General features: G+C 49.0%; 1 protein-coding gene across 1 annotated transcript in view; it reads left to right on the forward strand.

Moving 5' to 3' along the window:
* Nucleotides 1-1220: 1220 nt before the first annotated feature.
* Klhl31 (kelch-like family member 31) overlaps nt 1221-13906 on the forward strand; it is a 28762-nt gene continuing 16076 nt past the window's right edge. The window contains exons 1-2 of the mRNA XM_013019064.1: nt 1221-1486; nt 11591-12794. Coding sequence (XP_012874518.1) covers nt 11623-12794 — 1172 coding nt within the window. The 5' untranslated portion in view covers nt 1221-1486; nt 11591-11622. The remainder of the gene's footprint in view (nt 1487-11590; nt 12795-13906) is intronic.

The following is a 13906-nucleotide window of genomic DNA, read 5'->3' on the forward strand; positions in this document are numbered from 1 at the left end:
ATACACACCAGTGTATAGATGAGTATGAGTATGTAAATTAGCATGAGTACATAGATACACACCAGTATATAGATGAGTATGCGTATATACATGGCTATCCTGAGTATATAAATAAGTATGTGTTTATAGGTGACTGTGAGTACATACATGAATGTAATGCATATATAGATGAGCATAATGAGCATATAGATGACTATAATACGTATATAGATGAGCATAATGTATATACAGAGGACTATGAGGTGAGTATGGGTATACAGGTGACTATAATGTGTGTATCGATGAGTATGGGTATATACATGAGTAAGAATAGATGAGCATAATGTGTACACAGATGACTATGGTACATCTATAGGTGAATATTGTAAGTATAATGATGAGTGTGAGTACATAGACAAATCCATAGATGAGTACACCCATCTATATAGATGAGTATAGTATAGAGAGAGACAAGTATGAATATATATGAGTGTTGTGACTATATGGATAAGTATGAATATACAAATGAGTATAATGAGTCTACAGCCAAGTAAAGAATGTATAGATGAGTATAATGCATGTTTGGTCTAACCCACGCATCAATGTTATGCTAGGAGGTTTGGACCGGCCCATAACCCCCGGGGCTGAATCCAATCCCGTAAAAAGTTGTATTTGTTCAGAACGGTCTGTGAGAAGCAAACAGGAAGGCTGTGTCCTCCCTTGCCTGGCCTGCTGCACCTCTCCAAGACACACAGCTCCATGGCGGCTCCTGGCCTGCTGTAGAACCTTACTTCCACTGCTGATAGTAAGAGCTGCTCCTACACATGCGTGCACACACACACACATCCACAGAGCTTATCATGGGACCCGTGCACACGCGCACACACACACACACACACACGCACACACACACACACAGAGCTTATTATCATGGGACCCATGCACACACACGCACGCACACACACACAGAGCTTATTGCCATAGGACCCGTGCACACGCACGCACACACACACACACGCACACATCCACAGAGCTTATTATCATGGGACCCGTGCACACGCGCGCACACACACACACACAGACTTCATTCTTATGGGACATTTCACCCATCCCTGGTATTTTCCTCGGGAGCTCTCCTTCCACCCTCAGTGTGCATTCCTTTGCACGGTGTACTCAGCCATAAAATCTCCTTGTTTGGGCTCTGTCCAAAGTTTTCGTGGTGAGCCTGCCGCTGAGAGCCAGCTCAGTCTGGACTCTGCCCTGACAATGAAGGAGTTGCACAGTTGGAATGAACTGATCTCACTTTTCCATCCAGAGTGAACGGATGGACGTGGACGCCACACTTTTCAGATTTTATTTCTCACGATCCCTATAGGAGAAAGTGGACCTTCACAGACGCACCTTTAACAGCTTGTGAGCTGAGTGCTGGTGAAAAAGAGAGGAAGGAGACAGAGGCTGAGGGCCTCTGTGTGGAGACAGAAGGAAGCAAGTGAACACAGCCTGTCAGGTGGGATCCCTCCCCGCAGGGAGCGACGCAGTGACTAGATGAAGAGGTCTGGATGGTGACTAAGCAGGCCAGGGAGGACGGACATCCGCAGGAGATGACCTGGGGAAGAGACAGCGGTCATGTGAGGAACTCTCCAGGCGGATGGAATGGGGGTATGCAGCAGTATGTTTTAGGAAGAAAAGGCAGGCCAGCATGTCTGGGGCATTTGGGGAAGGGAGGGAGAAGGGAAATGAGAGCTGAGCGTGGGAGGCAGAGACCAGTCCGGAAGGGCCCTGTGGTCCCTGACGATGTGATTTCATGCGGGCTGTGAGCAGAGCCGTCACAAGAGCCATCGAGGGACAGCTCACTGGAGGAGGAGGCCAGTGGGGAGCTGCAGGAATGGCGTGCGCGGGGCAGATGGAGAAGGTGGCAGCTGTGGTTATGTGCTGACGAGTTTCAAGAGTGGGAGTCGTCCAGGACCACTCTTGGTTTTAGGACTAAGGAACTGAATGGAGTCTGGTGTCACAGAGCTAATAGTAATCGCTGACCTTGTATTACAAGCTTGAAATCCCATCTTCCTTCTTTGTGTCCCAGCGTGGGTCATAAGCACCGGTTAAAAGAGCTTTATTCTTCCATCTGCCATGTATTTATTGGTTGCCTGCCACATTCCAGGTACCATTTTAAAGTAACAGAGCTATTTAGTCGATTTCTTTTACTTATTTAGTCGATTTTATTATGGTTAATTTAAACAGCTCACGTTGGAGCCTCCTTGATGGGTAATCTAAGCCACCGATGAAATGAGTTCTTTTTTTAGCACTGGCATGCCATTTGCCACAAATGAAGCTGCCTTAGCTGAGTGTCAGCTGTGAACAAATAGCAATGGCTCTCTACTTGTACTATTCCAGAAATTCACAGGAGATCGAAGGAGACAGCTTAGCTTTGTCAAACTTGGGCCAGCCGTACAGCTCAGCTCTGTCAAGTGAGAACTCTGCTTGTTAGAACAGAAGCCTCAGATTCAAAGCCTGCTTTACATTTTGTCTTTGATGTACTCGGCCACCTCCAGCATTGCCCTAGACCCACAAACCCCCACCACCCTAACATTGCTGTAAATCCTCACAAATGTGACCGCCTTACTCACACACAAACCCTTACTTATCTCTGATCTCTTGGGATTATCATTTTAAGATTCTTCAGATTAAGCAGATGCAAAGCCATTCATGGAGGTTGGATCACGTCCACATGGAAAAAGCCTCTCGTAGTCTCTGAATACATTTAGTCGCCATTTGCAGACATTTTAGGCCATTTCCACTTGAGCAAAGACGGCAGCATAAACTCTTATGCCAGGTTTACTCCAGCTGTCAATCTCTGTGAGGTCCAGTACCACCACCGCTGGTGGCTCACGCCTGTCATCCTAGCTACTCAGGAGGCTGAGAGGTGAGGATCATGATTCAAAGCCAGCCCCGGCAGAAAAGTCCCTGTGAGACTCTTATCTCTAACCATCAGGAAACAGGAAGTGGCACAGTGGCGCAAAGTGGGTAGCGTGTTCACCTTGAACAAACGAGCTCAGGGACAGCGCCCAGGCCCTGAGTTCAAGCTCTGTACTGACAAAATAAAAGTTCCATGGACTTTTCTGCCCAAGCTGGCTTTGAACTGCAATCTTCAGATCTCAGCCTCCTGAGAAGCTAGGGTTATGGGCATGAGTGACAGACACCCTGCCAGGAATGCCTTATAACCTTGGGATGAGGAAGCCTGTCCTAAATAATTAAATCAACGAAAAAAATGACACCTCAAAGACGTAAAAGGGGAACATGTGCGTAAAAACAGTAAAACGAATTTGGAAATGAACAAGACTGGAAGGTGACGCCAGAGCGCGTACAACGGGGGTAGACTGATGCAAGAAAAGAGACGAGCAACAAAATGGCCTTCATAGCGCAAAAGGCTGTGGTGGCTAAAGAGGCAGTCCGTTGAGTGTGGTGAAGAAAAACACAGCTTAACAGAGCCGAAGTTCACCTCCGTGGGTGGACAGGAAGAGCAAGAAGCTGCCGCAGCGCAGCGCAGCACAGCACCACTCTTCCAGGGCAAGGAGCAAAGGAGCCTGCGACCCTTCCTAACGCAATTCGGCAATGCATCCAAGGAGGGGTAAACCTGGGCATCTCATTTAACCCAATAAGGAACCTCACTTTCCCCTTTCTTTACCCAGTTCTGTGGTCTTCCATTAGTCATTCTGCATACATAGGCTCAGTTCTCTTGCTCTGTGACCTCCTTGTATTAATGTCAATATGAGTGTGTTCATTCATCTATCTGTCCAATTAGTAAGCAATGATTTACCATCTGCTTTGTGCCAAACACATTTCAGATACTTGAGATTCACTCGCGAACAAAACAGGTAATTATCCCTGCCCTCGCAGGACTTACACTTGAACTGACTGTGGGTCAGGCCAGCGGGAGGCAGGGCAGGGGGAAGTCCATGCAAGAGGTGGGCACGAGCACCCGCAGCCAGGGTCTAACGTGACCCCTCCAGATGTCTGAATGTTCTGTCTAAACTGCCAATCTCATTAACGCAATGGGAGACAGCAGGTCCCCATGGCGTCAGTGAAGAGCACCACGTTTCCTACCGTAACTACAATCTGCTGGCCAGTTGCTTTTCCAGCTGTGTCCCCTACCCTATGTTCCCAGCAGCTGCTGAGTGTTTGCATATGGTGGGTGCTCTTAAATATGGCTTTTTATTGCAGCCTCTCTTAGCTCTTCCGTTTTTTTTTGACAATTTGTTCTTCTTGATGTGTTTCTACCTCTATCTGTCAAAAGGACCATCTCAGTGCTGCTCCGGTAGAAGCAGAATTAATCATTGATACCTTTGAAGATGATATTACTGGTGCCAACAGAGGTTTCTAGAAGGCCCTTTCCATTATCATCAATATAATAAATATGAATAAAAGGTCAATTTTTACTTGAGTAAAAGTAACATTGAATGCTTTAGTCTCCATTACCTGACTCAAGGAAGTACAATCAAAGACTGAATCCAGGTACAGTGGCATGCACCTATAACCCCAGCTACTGAGCAACTTAAGGCAGGAAGAGCTCTTGAGCTCAGGAATTTGAAGCCAATATGCAATATGCAAAAACTCAGTCTCAAAAACAAAAGCAGGGGCCGGGAGGGTGGCTCAGTGGTAGAGTGCTTGCCTTGTGTGCATGAGGCCCTACGTTTGATTCCTCATGACCACATAAACAGGAAAAAAAAAAAAAAAAGGCTGGAAGTGGTACTGTGGCTCATGTGATAGAGTGCCAGCCTTGAGCAGAAGCAGCTCAGGGTCAGTGGCCAGGCCCTGAGTTCAAGCCCCAGTACTGGGGCGGGGGGGGGGGGGGGGGGGAGGGAAGCAGGATCACTTAAACAGAAGAAGAATCAGTTTACCACTACTTTACCATTAAGTAAACTTGTCTTATTTACTTTTGATACATTCTGTGCTGGAGATACACAAAGGGAAGCAGAGAATTAATCCAAGTAGGTTTCCCTGCTGTAAAGCTACCTGGAATTCCAGCCGATGTGGGATCTAAGACAGAGACGTCTGATGAGTTCACAGGTGTCAGGAAGACCAGAGGCTGCGCAGAAAGCCATCGTCCCTTGAAGCCAGGAAGATACTGGAGACAGTCCAGTGCGGGCTCCTAGTAGGAACAGAGTCTTCTACCCGGCGCCAGTCTAGTCGTAGGGAACTGGTTATCTGTAAGGCTGCCTTTTTCGTCACTGGAACCGAGGTATAAGCCACACTTTGCTTCCTTGTTTTCACTTTCTTTCCCTGGAGTTTCTGCCCACTTGGGCCTCCTTGCGGACCCATCAGGCCGCACTGTTGTTAAATGAATCCTCTCGCCGCACAACAGCCTCCAAACCACTTGCTCCAGGGGCCTCGTCTCATTTTTCTTAGTCATTCTTTTCTTTAGCTATCCCCACTACACAGCCTTTCTGCAGGTTTCTTCTGCCTGGCCAGTTTTTCCAGGATGCGGAAAAGCTCTGCGCGTGCCGCGGTGGGAACACTCAACGTATCTTCTGACGGGTGAGGGATGACTAGAACATTTCTTCTCCATGCTCTATCTTTCCCTGATTGGCGCTGATTATCCTGTGAGTGCTTGTAGCACACATTCACACTCCGGTGCTGTTAAAAGCTTGTGGCCAGTCAGGATGGTCTGAGTTGTTTCTCTCACATGAAATGTTGCGAGAGTAGATATGTCCTTACACACGAGTGCACGGGGAGGGGCTTATCACTGGATAAACGAGAACTGGTCAGAAACCTGGCTTTATTGAACTCATGGTGAGGTGCTGAGGAAAACCCTGTGTCCCGGCAAACATGTGCTCCTTTCTAAAGAACAAGCTATATATAGCCACCGTCTTCCCAAAGGACCCGAGATGACTAGGCTATTACCTTTCTAGAAATGAATTTTCACCAACAGCTTCCCCTTCCTTTACCTAAATCCCCGCTTCAAGTAACTAAACATCTGCGGGTTTTCTTTCTTCAAATGCGGGTTGACTTAAAAAGAAAAAGAAAGAAAGAAAGAGAGGAAGGAAGGAAGTGGCCAGGTCAAGAAACCCAACCCCTCGGCACCAGCCGGAGCTCCGCCTCCACGGAGGGCTCACAGTTGAAGGCCAAAGAGGGAGAAGAGGGCTGAGCAGGTGCTCAGGCCAGAGCCTCCCCCAGAAGCCCTGCCACGAGGCGCCCTGCCCCCCCGCCCCCGTCTCTCCAGACTTCTTCCCAGGAAGAGTCAGCCAGGACTGCAGTCCCTGCCGGGAGGGAGAGGAGCCGACCTCGCTCACCAGCCACTGTCTTCGGATCCCGGGTGCGTATGGCGCCTGTGGAGGGGACGTGTGTGGGGTTTGTGTCCTGGGGCTGTTTTCCTGAAGGGGTGCCCCTGGTCTCCCGTGGGGAGGCAGAGGATATTTTCTTGGAATTTGAGACATGTGGTAAGTGCAGAATCTGACCCAGTCACGGGAACGCTTGCGTGTGGCTGCTCAGAGATGTGTCTAATGCTCATCTTAAGCCTCCCAAGCTAGTGGGAAGTTTCTCTTCTACGTTGTAGAGAAAGAAAGAAAAAAAAAGGAAGAGAAAATGGAAGGTTTTGTTCACAAAGCTGAGCGTCATCTTTATTGCATAGCAGAATCCATTTATGCATTCAGTGTCTGCCCAGTGATGTAGTATTAGCTTTGACTAAACTGGCAGCACAAAAGTCAGACACCTCTTTGACAACAGAAACAGACTCTATTAACAAAATAGAAACCCCTCTGCAAATGCCTCAAGTCTGTGTTTTGACAAAAAGGTCCGTAAGCGCACACACCGGGCTCTGGGAGTGCAGGTTTTGTATGGAAAATCATGTTGAGGTGAATCGGGAGTGGAACCCCCCCTTGGCTGGACTGAAGCCGACAGCGCCGCGGCCAGGCCCGTTTCTATTCCGGGAGCAGCGCTGACGGGCCCTGACAGATGCAGGCCTCGGAATGTGGCAGGGACAGGGAGCAGGCACAGCTGATTTGCACTCTTGGCAAGAAGACCTGTTGGGATCCCAGCTCCTCTGGCCCCATGCGGCAGCGACAGTGACAGCTCAGCACATGTGGCCTTCGATGGCCCCGGGCGGCATTCCCCCAAGAGCGGGGGGGTGCAGGTTAGGGGGGAGGATGCTCTGAGCCCTAAGGTGGCACATCTTTTCTCTAGCTGCATGACAAGTCTTCTGTAAGGACTTCAAGGCACTTCATGGGGGATGGGTGGAGCAGGAAGGCACGGCTCTCTAGTAGGCAGAGGTGCAATGTGTTATCGCTTCCGCGCAGCGCCACCCCCGGTCTGGAGGCTGGGCGCTGGGCCTTATTCCCCTCATGAAAGAATCCCTGAGCTACCAAGAAGTACCTAGAAACACGGGCGTGCCAGGCTCCGGATTCCGCATGGCTCGCTGACCTCTCTGAAACCCAACTCATAGCTGGGAGGCCAGATGGAAGACAGACCTATTTTATCTAGCAGTTGAGCCACAAATCATCTTTTATTCTATTAAACTTAGTGCACTGAATTTACCTGGCCACCGATCATGAGTCCTGGCTGGGCTGTGGAAAGCCAGACTGAGGAGAGAGCTCACCAGGGAGGCCGTGGCGCTCGCGGCTCAGCCAGCTGCGTTCCCAACTCCCCAGGTTTGGAATGGAAAGGACGCCTCCCCACGTGACAGGTGATCAAACTAGGAGCTCAGGCCTAGCAAATGGTCAGAGGAAGAGGAATGCGAAGCCCAGCTTTCAGGTGTGCTGTGATCAAAAAGACGTCAAATCTTAAAAATTCAATCTGCCATCCAGGGAAGAGAAATTTTATTAAACTTTCACCAACACCAAAATGTTTTTTAAAATGCAGTGGCTCCTTTTATCCTATATTCAGAGAATTGCCATTAATTTTGTGCATATTTGATCAATGAAATCTAGACACAGCCTCTGTCCCTTAAACCAACAGGAGATTGACGGTCTTTTTAAACAAAAATGGTAACTGCATATTTAATCTAATATTTGAAAAGAAGTGCCTGATTCTCTGATCAACCACGTCATGTGAGCCATCTTTGAACCTGCCTCAAAATTTTGTATCCTTCCTTCCCTTAAAAGGATAGAGAAATTCATAGGATTTGTGCATCAAAAACCATCTTGTACACTAAACCAGACTGGACTTTGGGTTCTCCATACCCCAGATTTGATATTATAACCCTCCTCTCTACCTCAGTCTGTGTCCTCAAGCTGGGAAATGCTAACTCTTCATCTACCACGGGGCTTAGCGCACTCTGGGTTAGAGGCAGGCCAGGGCCAGGATTCCGTCTAGGTACAAATCCTTGCTCCAGAACACCTACTTACCTGACCATGGACAAGCTCCTTTTTGCTTTTTCTATACCGCAATTTCTTCACATATAACACAAGCACAATATTGCCTACCCTTTAGGAGTTCTGTAGTATTTAAGCTAAAAAAACAAATAGCAGTAAAGTACATAAGCCAGGGCGCCACACAGATCAACCCCATTTGCAATGATGTTAGGTGGGAATGGGAGTGTCATTTAACATAAATTTGCCTGCAGTGACTTACGTTTAGGAATAACTGATGTTCATCCTTGGACAAATCCAAAAGACGCTGTAAAACGACTTCAACGGCAGCACTTAGCAGGTGCTAATTTGTGACACACCCACCATGGGCATGGCCCAAGAGCCAGGACCTTCGGCGGTCTACGAGGAGGCAGCGTGGAAATGTGCTGTTCTCCGCGTCCCAGGGCCCATGTGCAGCCCTCGCCCGGGGACGAGGAGGGTCGGGGTGAGGCTGTGGCACCCCATCCAGGAGGGGACTTCCCTGGGCTCCCTCCCGCGAAGGCTGGAACTCCTTCCATAGCAAAGTCTCTTCTCTGACCCAAGAAGGAAGGGACAGAGAGGACTGGCAGTGACTCCGAACAGCCCACCTCAGCTGCCGCATGCGGCCTGCTCCTCTCCTCAGCCTGCCTACCATTCCTGTGGCCACCAGCAGTCCCAGACAGGCCTGTGAAGGTTTTCTTCATCTGGCCCCAAAGGGGGCCACTCATCAGAACCCCCTCCCCCCCCGGGCAGAAAGCGGCAATCAAGCCTGCTGCGTGTCAAGAGAGCAGCTTCAAAACCCTCCCGGGCCCACGCACAGCTCAGCACCAGAGTCCTCAGCGCGAGTCTACCCCGAGTGACGTTCTCCAGGAGCATGGTGACCCCGGGTACCCCATACCGAGGCCAAGCACCCCAGTGTGGATGGGCTCCAAGCTCCGACTTCACACAAGGAAAAAGAAAGACGCTATGCAGAACAAAACAAGACAAAACCAGCTCGCATCCAACTTCAGCTAAAATCTAAGCTCAATGAAAACAGAAAGCTGTCCAGAGTTACCGCCGGTGTCCAGGAGGCCGTGTGGCTGCTGTGCACGGTGTATGCAGCCCCCCCTCCTCTCCCTCCTCCTCCTCCTCCTCCTTCTCTTCCTCCCCCTCCTCCTCCATCCTCACTGTGGCCATTGCTGATGAGCAGCTCCCAGCTAACTCCAGCGTGCACAGTGAGTGTGTGTGTCTATAGAGAACACAGTGAGTGTCTATATGATCCCTGTATGTTCATCTCTGAACTAATTCCTGAGTAAAAATTACCTGAGTTATGCAGCTCCTCTCCAGACACCTATCAGCCCATGCAATCGGCCTTCAGGCCCAGTATGATGACCAAATGAGATGAAACTGAAATTAATCTGTTCTGAGTTCCTTCCACACATCCTCCAAGGCTGCCCTTACAGTTTCTCTCCTCTAAAACTACCCTGCTCTTAACTTAAATATGATGGTTGGCCAAGTGTGTGTGTGTGTGTGTGTGTGTGTGTGTGTGTGTGTGTGTGTGTGTCCAGTGTCGCAAGCCTCTACTCCCTGGGAAGTCCCCGTGTGAAGGATCAGACAGTTCACTCAGGAGCCTCCGGGTTTTGATCCGCCAAACCTGAGAGCCGGGCTTCTCTGCAGCAGCGCCCAAAGCAGAACACAGATGCCCCCATCCTTCCACTGGCTTTCCCATCCTCACATCACCCCACCAAGATAAGTCCTGGCAAAGGAAGGCACCATGTTCTGTGCAGCCTGCTTTGCTAACCTGACCTTAACCAAATGTCCCAAGCTTTCTCAAGTGCCAGCATTCATATCAAGGCCAGCTCTAGCCCTGTGGCCCCACTGTATTCTGTTTAGTGTCTAATTGAAATATCATCCCTACATGCCACCAACAAAATAGTATTTCACTGAAGGGCACAAAAATACTTTGCTTTCAGTCAGAAGCATCCAGACTACTCATTAAGGTCAGTATCTCCTTCAGACAAGAGCATTAATAAGTTTATATCTGCATGAATAAAATATTGGCCCCTTGGGCTCTCCCAGAAATGCAAGAAAGGCATTATTCCCCGAAAGCACTGTGCTGTGCTTATGTAGCACTCTTGGTCTGATTTTGTGTTTGGCATGACTTCTCTCTCTAGCAAAACTCCATTTTTCACTGTTTCACCAAGCCCAGAAAACTGCTACCCTCAGCAGAAGGCTTCTGCTAGCTGCTGGCTGAACAAAATACTCTAAATTTCCCCCAGGAAATTCAACATAGAGACACTCGACACATAAGTCAAGTGCATGTGAACACTAAAATGCGGTGACTTTGTAGTCTATTTTACAAGGTAGGGCCGCCTTTTTGCAAAGTTTGCACATCTGGAAAATGGTATGCAAAAATTAATAAGGAAAGGTGCATGTACTGTAGTGTTTTTAAGAAATGTAAATGTGAGTTAGAAAGTTTGGGCTGAATAAAAAGAAGAAACACTGACAGACAGAGTCCGCTTGCTTCCTCCCTGTATCCTCTTCCTCCTGGGGGCAGGAAAGGACCAGGGCAGCGGAGAGCCGAGCAGCCAAGCTCCCTCCCCTCCCCCAGTCCTCTGGGAAAACCCAGCTGAGCTGGTGACCAGGGGCTCGCCAAATGTTAGCAAATGTGTTTCTTAAAATATAACAGGCTTCAGGCTGAGATGTAGATCAGTGGCAAAGCAAGTTCAACATCCTGGGCTCGGTCCCACATAGGTAGATGTGACAGGTTTCATTGCTACTGTGGATGAAACTATCTTTCCATCGTATTTTGAAGTTTTACATGGATTTCTCAATTTTCACTGAGGAAAACCTTTGATATGGAGTTACTTCACTTTCTGATGAGAGTTAGATGAAGTCCTTCCAACCATGTTCACGAGTCACTCAACAATCAGTGTACAGTGGAAGCCGGGTTGTTCCTTTGTGGTAAAACTGCCACTTGGCAGCTTGTCTCTGGGGACAATGCTCATTTTTCTAGAATCCTCTTCATGCTTGGTGCTGAAGTAAACAGTAAACTGTGCATGTAGTTTAAAGACCATATTTGCTTTTCTTTACCTGTATTTTCAGGACTAAGTTACCTTATGCCACTATACTATTAACTTATAGAAAGTTATTTGCAGTGTGGGATTTCAAAGTCCAAAAGGAAAAATCACAATTTGAACTGTGTCTTTTTTTCCCTCTTCTCCTCTCTCTTTTCCTCTCCTCTTCACGCCCCTACTCTCTCCCTCCTCTCCTTTCTCCCTCCCCTCCCTTCCTTGCCTTCTCTTCTTTTCCAGCGAGCTCTTCCTGTGACAGTGGCCTTGCCAGCATGGCCCCCAAAAGGAAGTGTGTCAAAAAGCCCAAAGCAGACGTCAAGGAGACAACCATCATCGTGGAAGAGAGCCCCCTGAGCAAGCTGCACGCTCTGAACGGGCTCCTGGAAGGGGGCAGCGGCCTGAGCTGCATTTCTTCTGAATTGACGGATGCATCGCACGGACCCAACCTCTTGGAAGGGTTAAGTAAGATGCGACAGGAGAACTTCCTCTGTGACCTAGTCATCGGCACCAAAACCAAATCCTTTGACGTTCACAAGTCCGTGATGGCATCGTGCAGTGAGTACTTCTACAATGTCCTCAAAAAAGACCCGTCGGCTCCAAGAGTGGACCTCAACGACATCTCGCCGCTCGGGCTGGCCACCGTCATCGCCTATGCCTACACGGGCAAGCTGACCCTCTCGCTGTACACCATCGGAAGCGTTGTGTCCGCGGCGGTCCACCTTCAGATCCACACTCTGGTGAAGATGTGCAGCGATTTCCTCATGCGGGAGATGAGTGTGGAGAACTGTATGTATGTGGCCAACATTGCCGAAACATACTCCCTGAAAACCGCCAAAGCTGCCGCCCAGAAATTCCTACGGGATAACTTCATCGAATTCGCCGAGTCCGATCAATTCATGAAACTGACCTTTGAACAGATCAATGAACTCCTTATCGATGACGACTTACAGTTGCCTTCTGAGATAGTAGCATTCCAGATTGCAATGAAATGGTTAGAATCTGACCAAAAGAGAATGAAACACGCAGCAGATCTTCTGAGCAATATCCGCTTCGGCACCATCTCTGCCCAAGACCTGGTCAATCATGTTCAGTCTGTGCCCAGAATGATGGAAGATGCCGACTGCCACAAACTTCTGGTAGACGCGATGAACTACCACCTGCTCCCCCACCACCAGAACACACTGCAGTCGAGGCGGACGCGAATCCGAGGTGGCTGCCGAGTCCTGGTAACTGTCGGGGGACGCCCGGACCTTACTGAGAAGTCTCCCAGCAGAGACGTTCTGTATAGAGACCCTGAAAATGGATGGTGCAAGCTGACAGAAATGCCAGCCAAGAGCTTCAATCAGTGTGTGGCTGTGATGGATGGATTTCTTTATGTAGCCGGTGGCGAAGACCAGAACGATGCGAGAAATCAAGCCAAGCACGCAGTCAGCACTTTCTGCAGGTATTTGATCTTGTGTGTAGCCTCGGGGTTGGGGCCGGGGGGTGGGGGGCGCACTACCTTGACACAGAAGTAACTTAATCATGGGCATGAGCTTAGCTTACTGGGTCAGTAATAGTTACCAGGTACGGCATTTTCTGTAACATGCATTCAAATGCATGATGTAGTCTGCATTTCCAAAATAAGCCCGTTAGGTGGGACTAGAAGGCAGAATTGTTTTTATTTTATAGATGAGAACCTGGTACCCAAAGAACTCAGACCAATAGGAAGTGGTCATGTTTCCATATTGGTTCACTCTACACTGACTTCTTGGGCACAAACTCAGTTTTGAACACTAAGCGGTTAGAAAAAAAACACATAACACAAAATTTCTTTGAAGTTGCTGCTGCTGGCAACTGTCTGATTCATAACCGTCAAACAGAAGGATATCGTTAAAACTGTGACAGCTGATTTAGTATTTAACGAATGAATGACAGAAAATGCTATTTTTGATACATGCCCCCAAAAGAGCAAAAGCATGATAAACCCTTCAAAAATGGAATTAAGGCTCTAGCCTGTCATATCTTTATGACAAGAGAAAACAAAGCTCCGGTGGAGGGAATGCTTACGAGTGATGCTTGTGTGGTGGCTGCAGACCAGGTCACCTGCTGAGTCACCTGCGAGGCCCTCCAGGCCACATCTGGGAAAGTGAAGTGTGAACCCGGGACTCTGCTCTAGGAAGCAAATGCCCATGGTCCTCTGCCTGTCTCCTCCACACCCCTCCTCCCTTTAGGAGTCGGTTAGCTTTTTTCAGTGCTTACTATTGACTTGCTGAACTCTCACCTGTCAGCGAGTGTGGAGACACAGAAAAGCCTAGGAAGCCGAGCCTTGTTGATTTTAGGCACGAATCCCCGGTCGCCTTCTGGTAGTGGAGGAAGGCTGAGTTATGGCCGAGACAGGCGCAGCGAAGGGTTCCACTCGCCTCTGGTTAGGCCAGGCTGAGCCAGGCAGCCTTGTCTGCAGACAGAAGGGCCTGCTGCCAGGATTCCTCCCGCCTGCTTCACTTGCAGGGGCTGGGGGGGGTGGTGGTGGAGGAGAGGGGTCTGTTCCACACTCATGGGGCTGGGGGGGGCATG

This window comes from Dipodomys ordii, unplaced genomic scaffold (genome assembly GCF_000151885.1).
Source record: "Dipodomys ordii isolate 6190 unplaced genomic scaffold, Dord_2.0 Scaffold44, whole genome shotgun sequence".
Classification (NCBI taxonomy): domain Eukaryota; kingdom Metazoa; phylum Chordata; class Mammalia; order Rodentia; family Heteromyidae; genus Dipodomys; species Dipodomys ordii.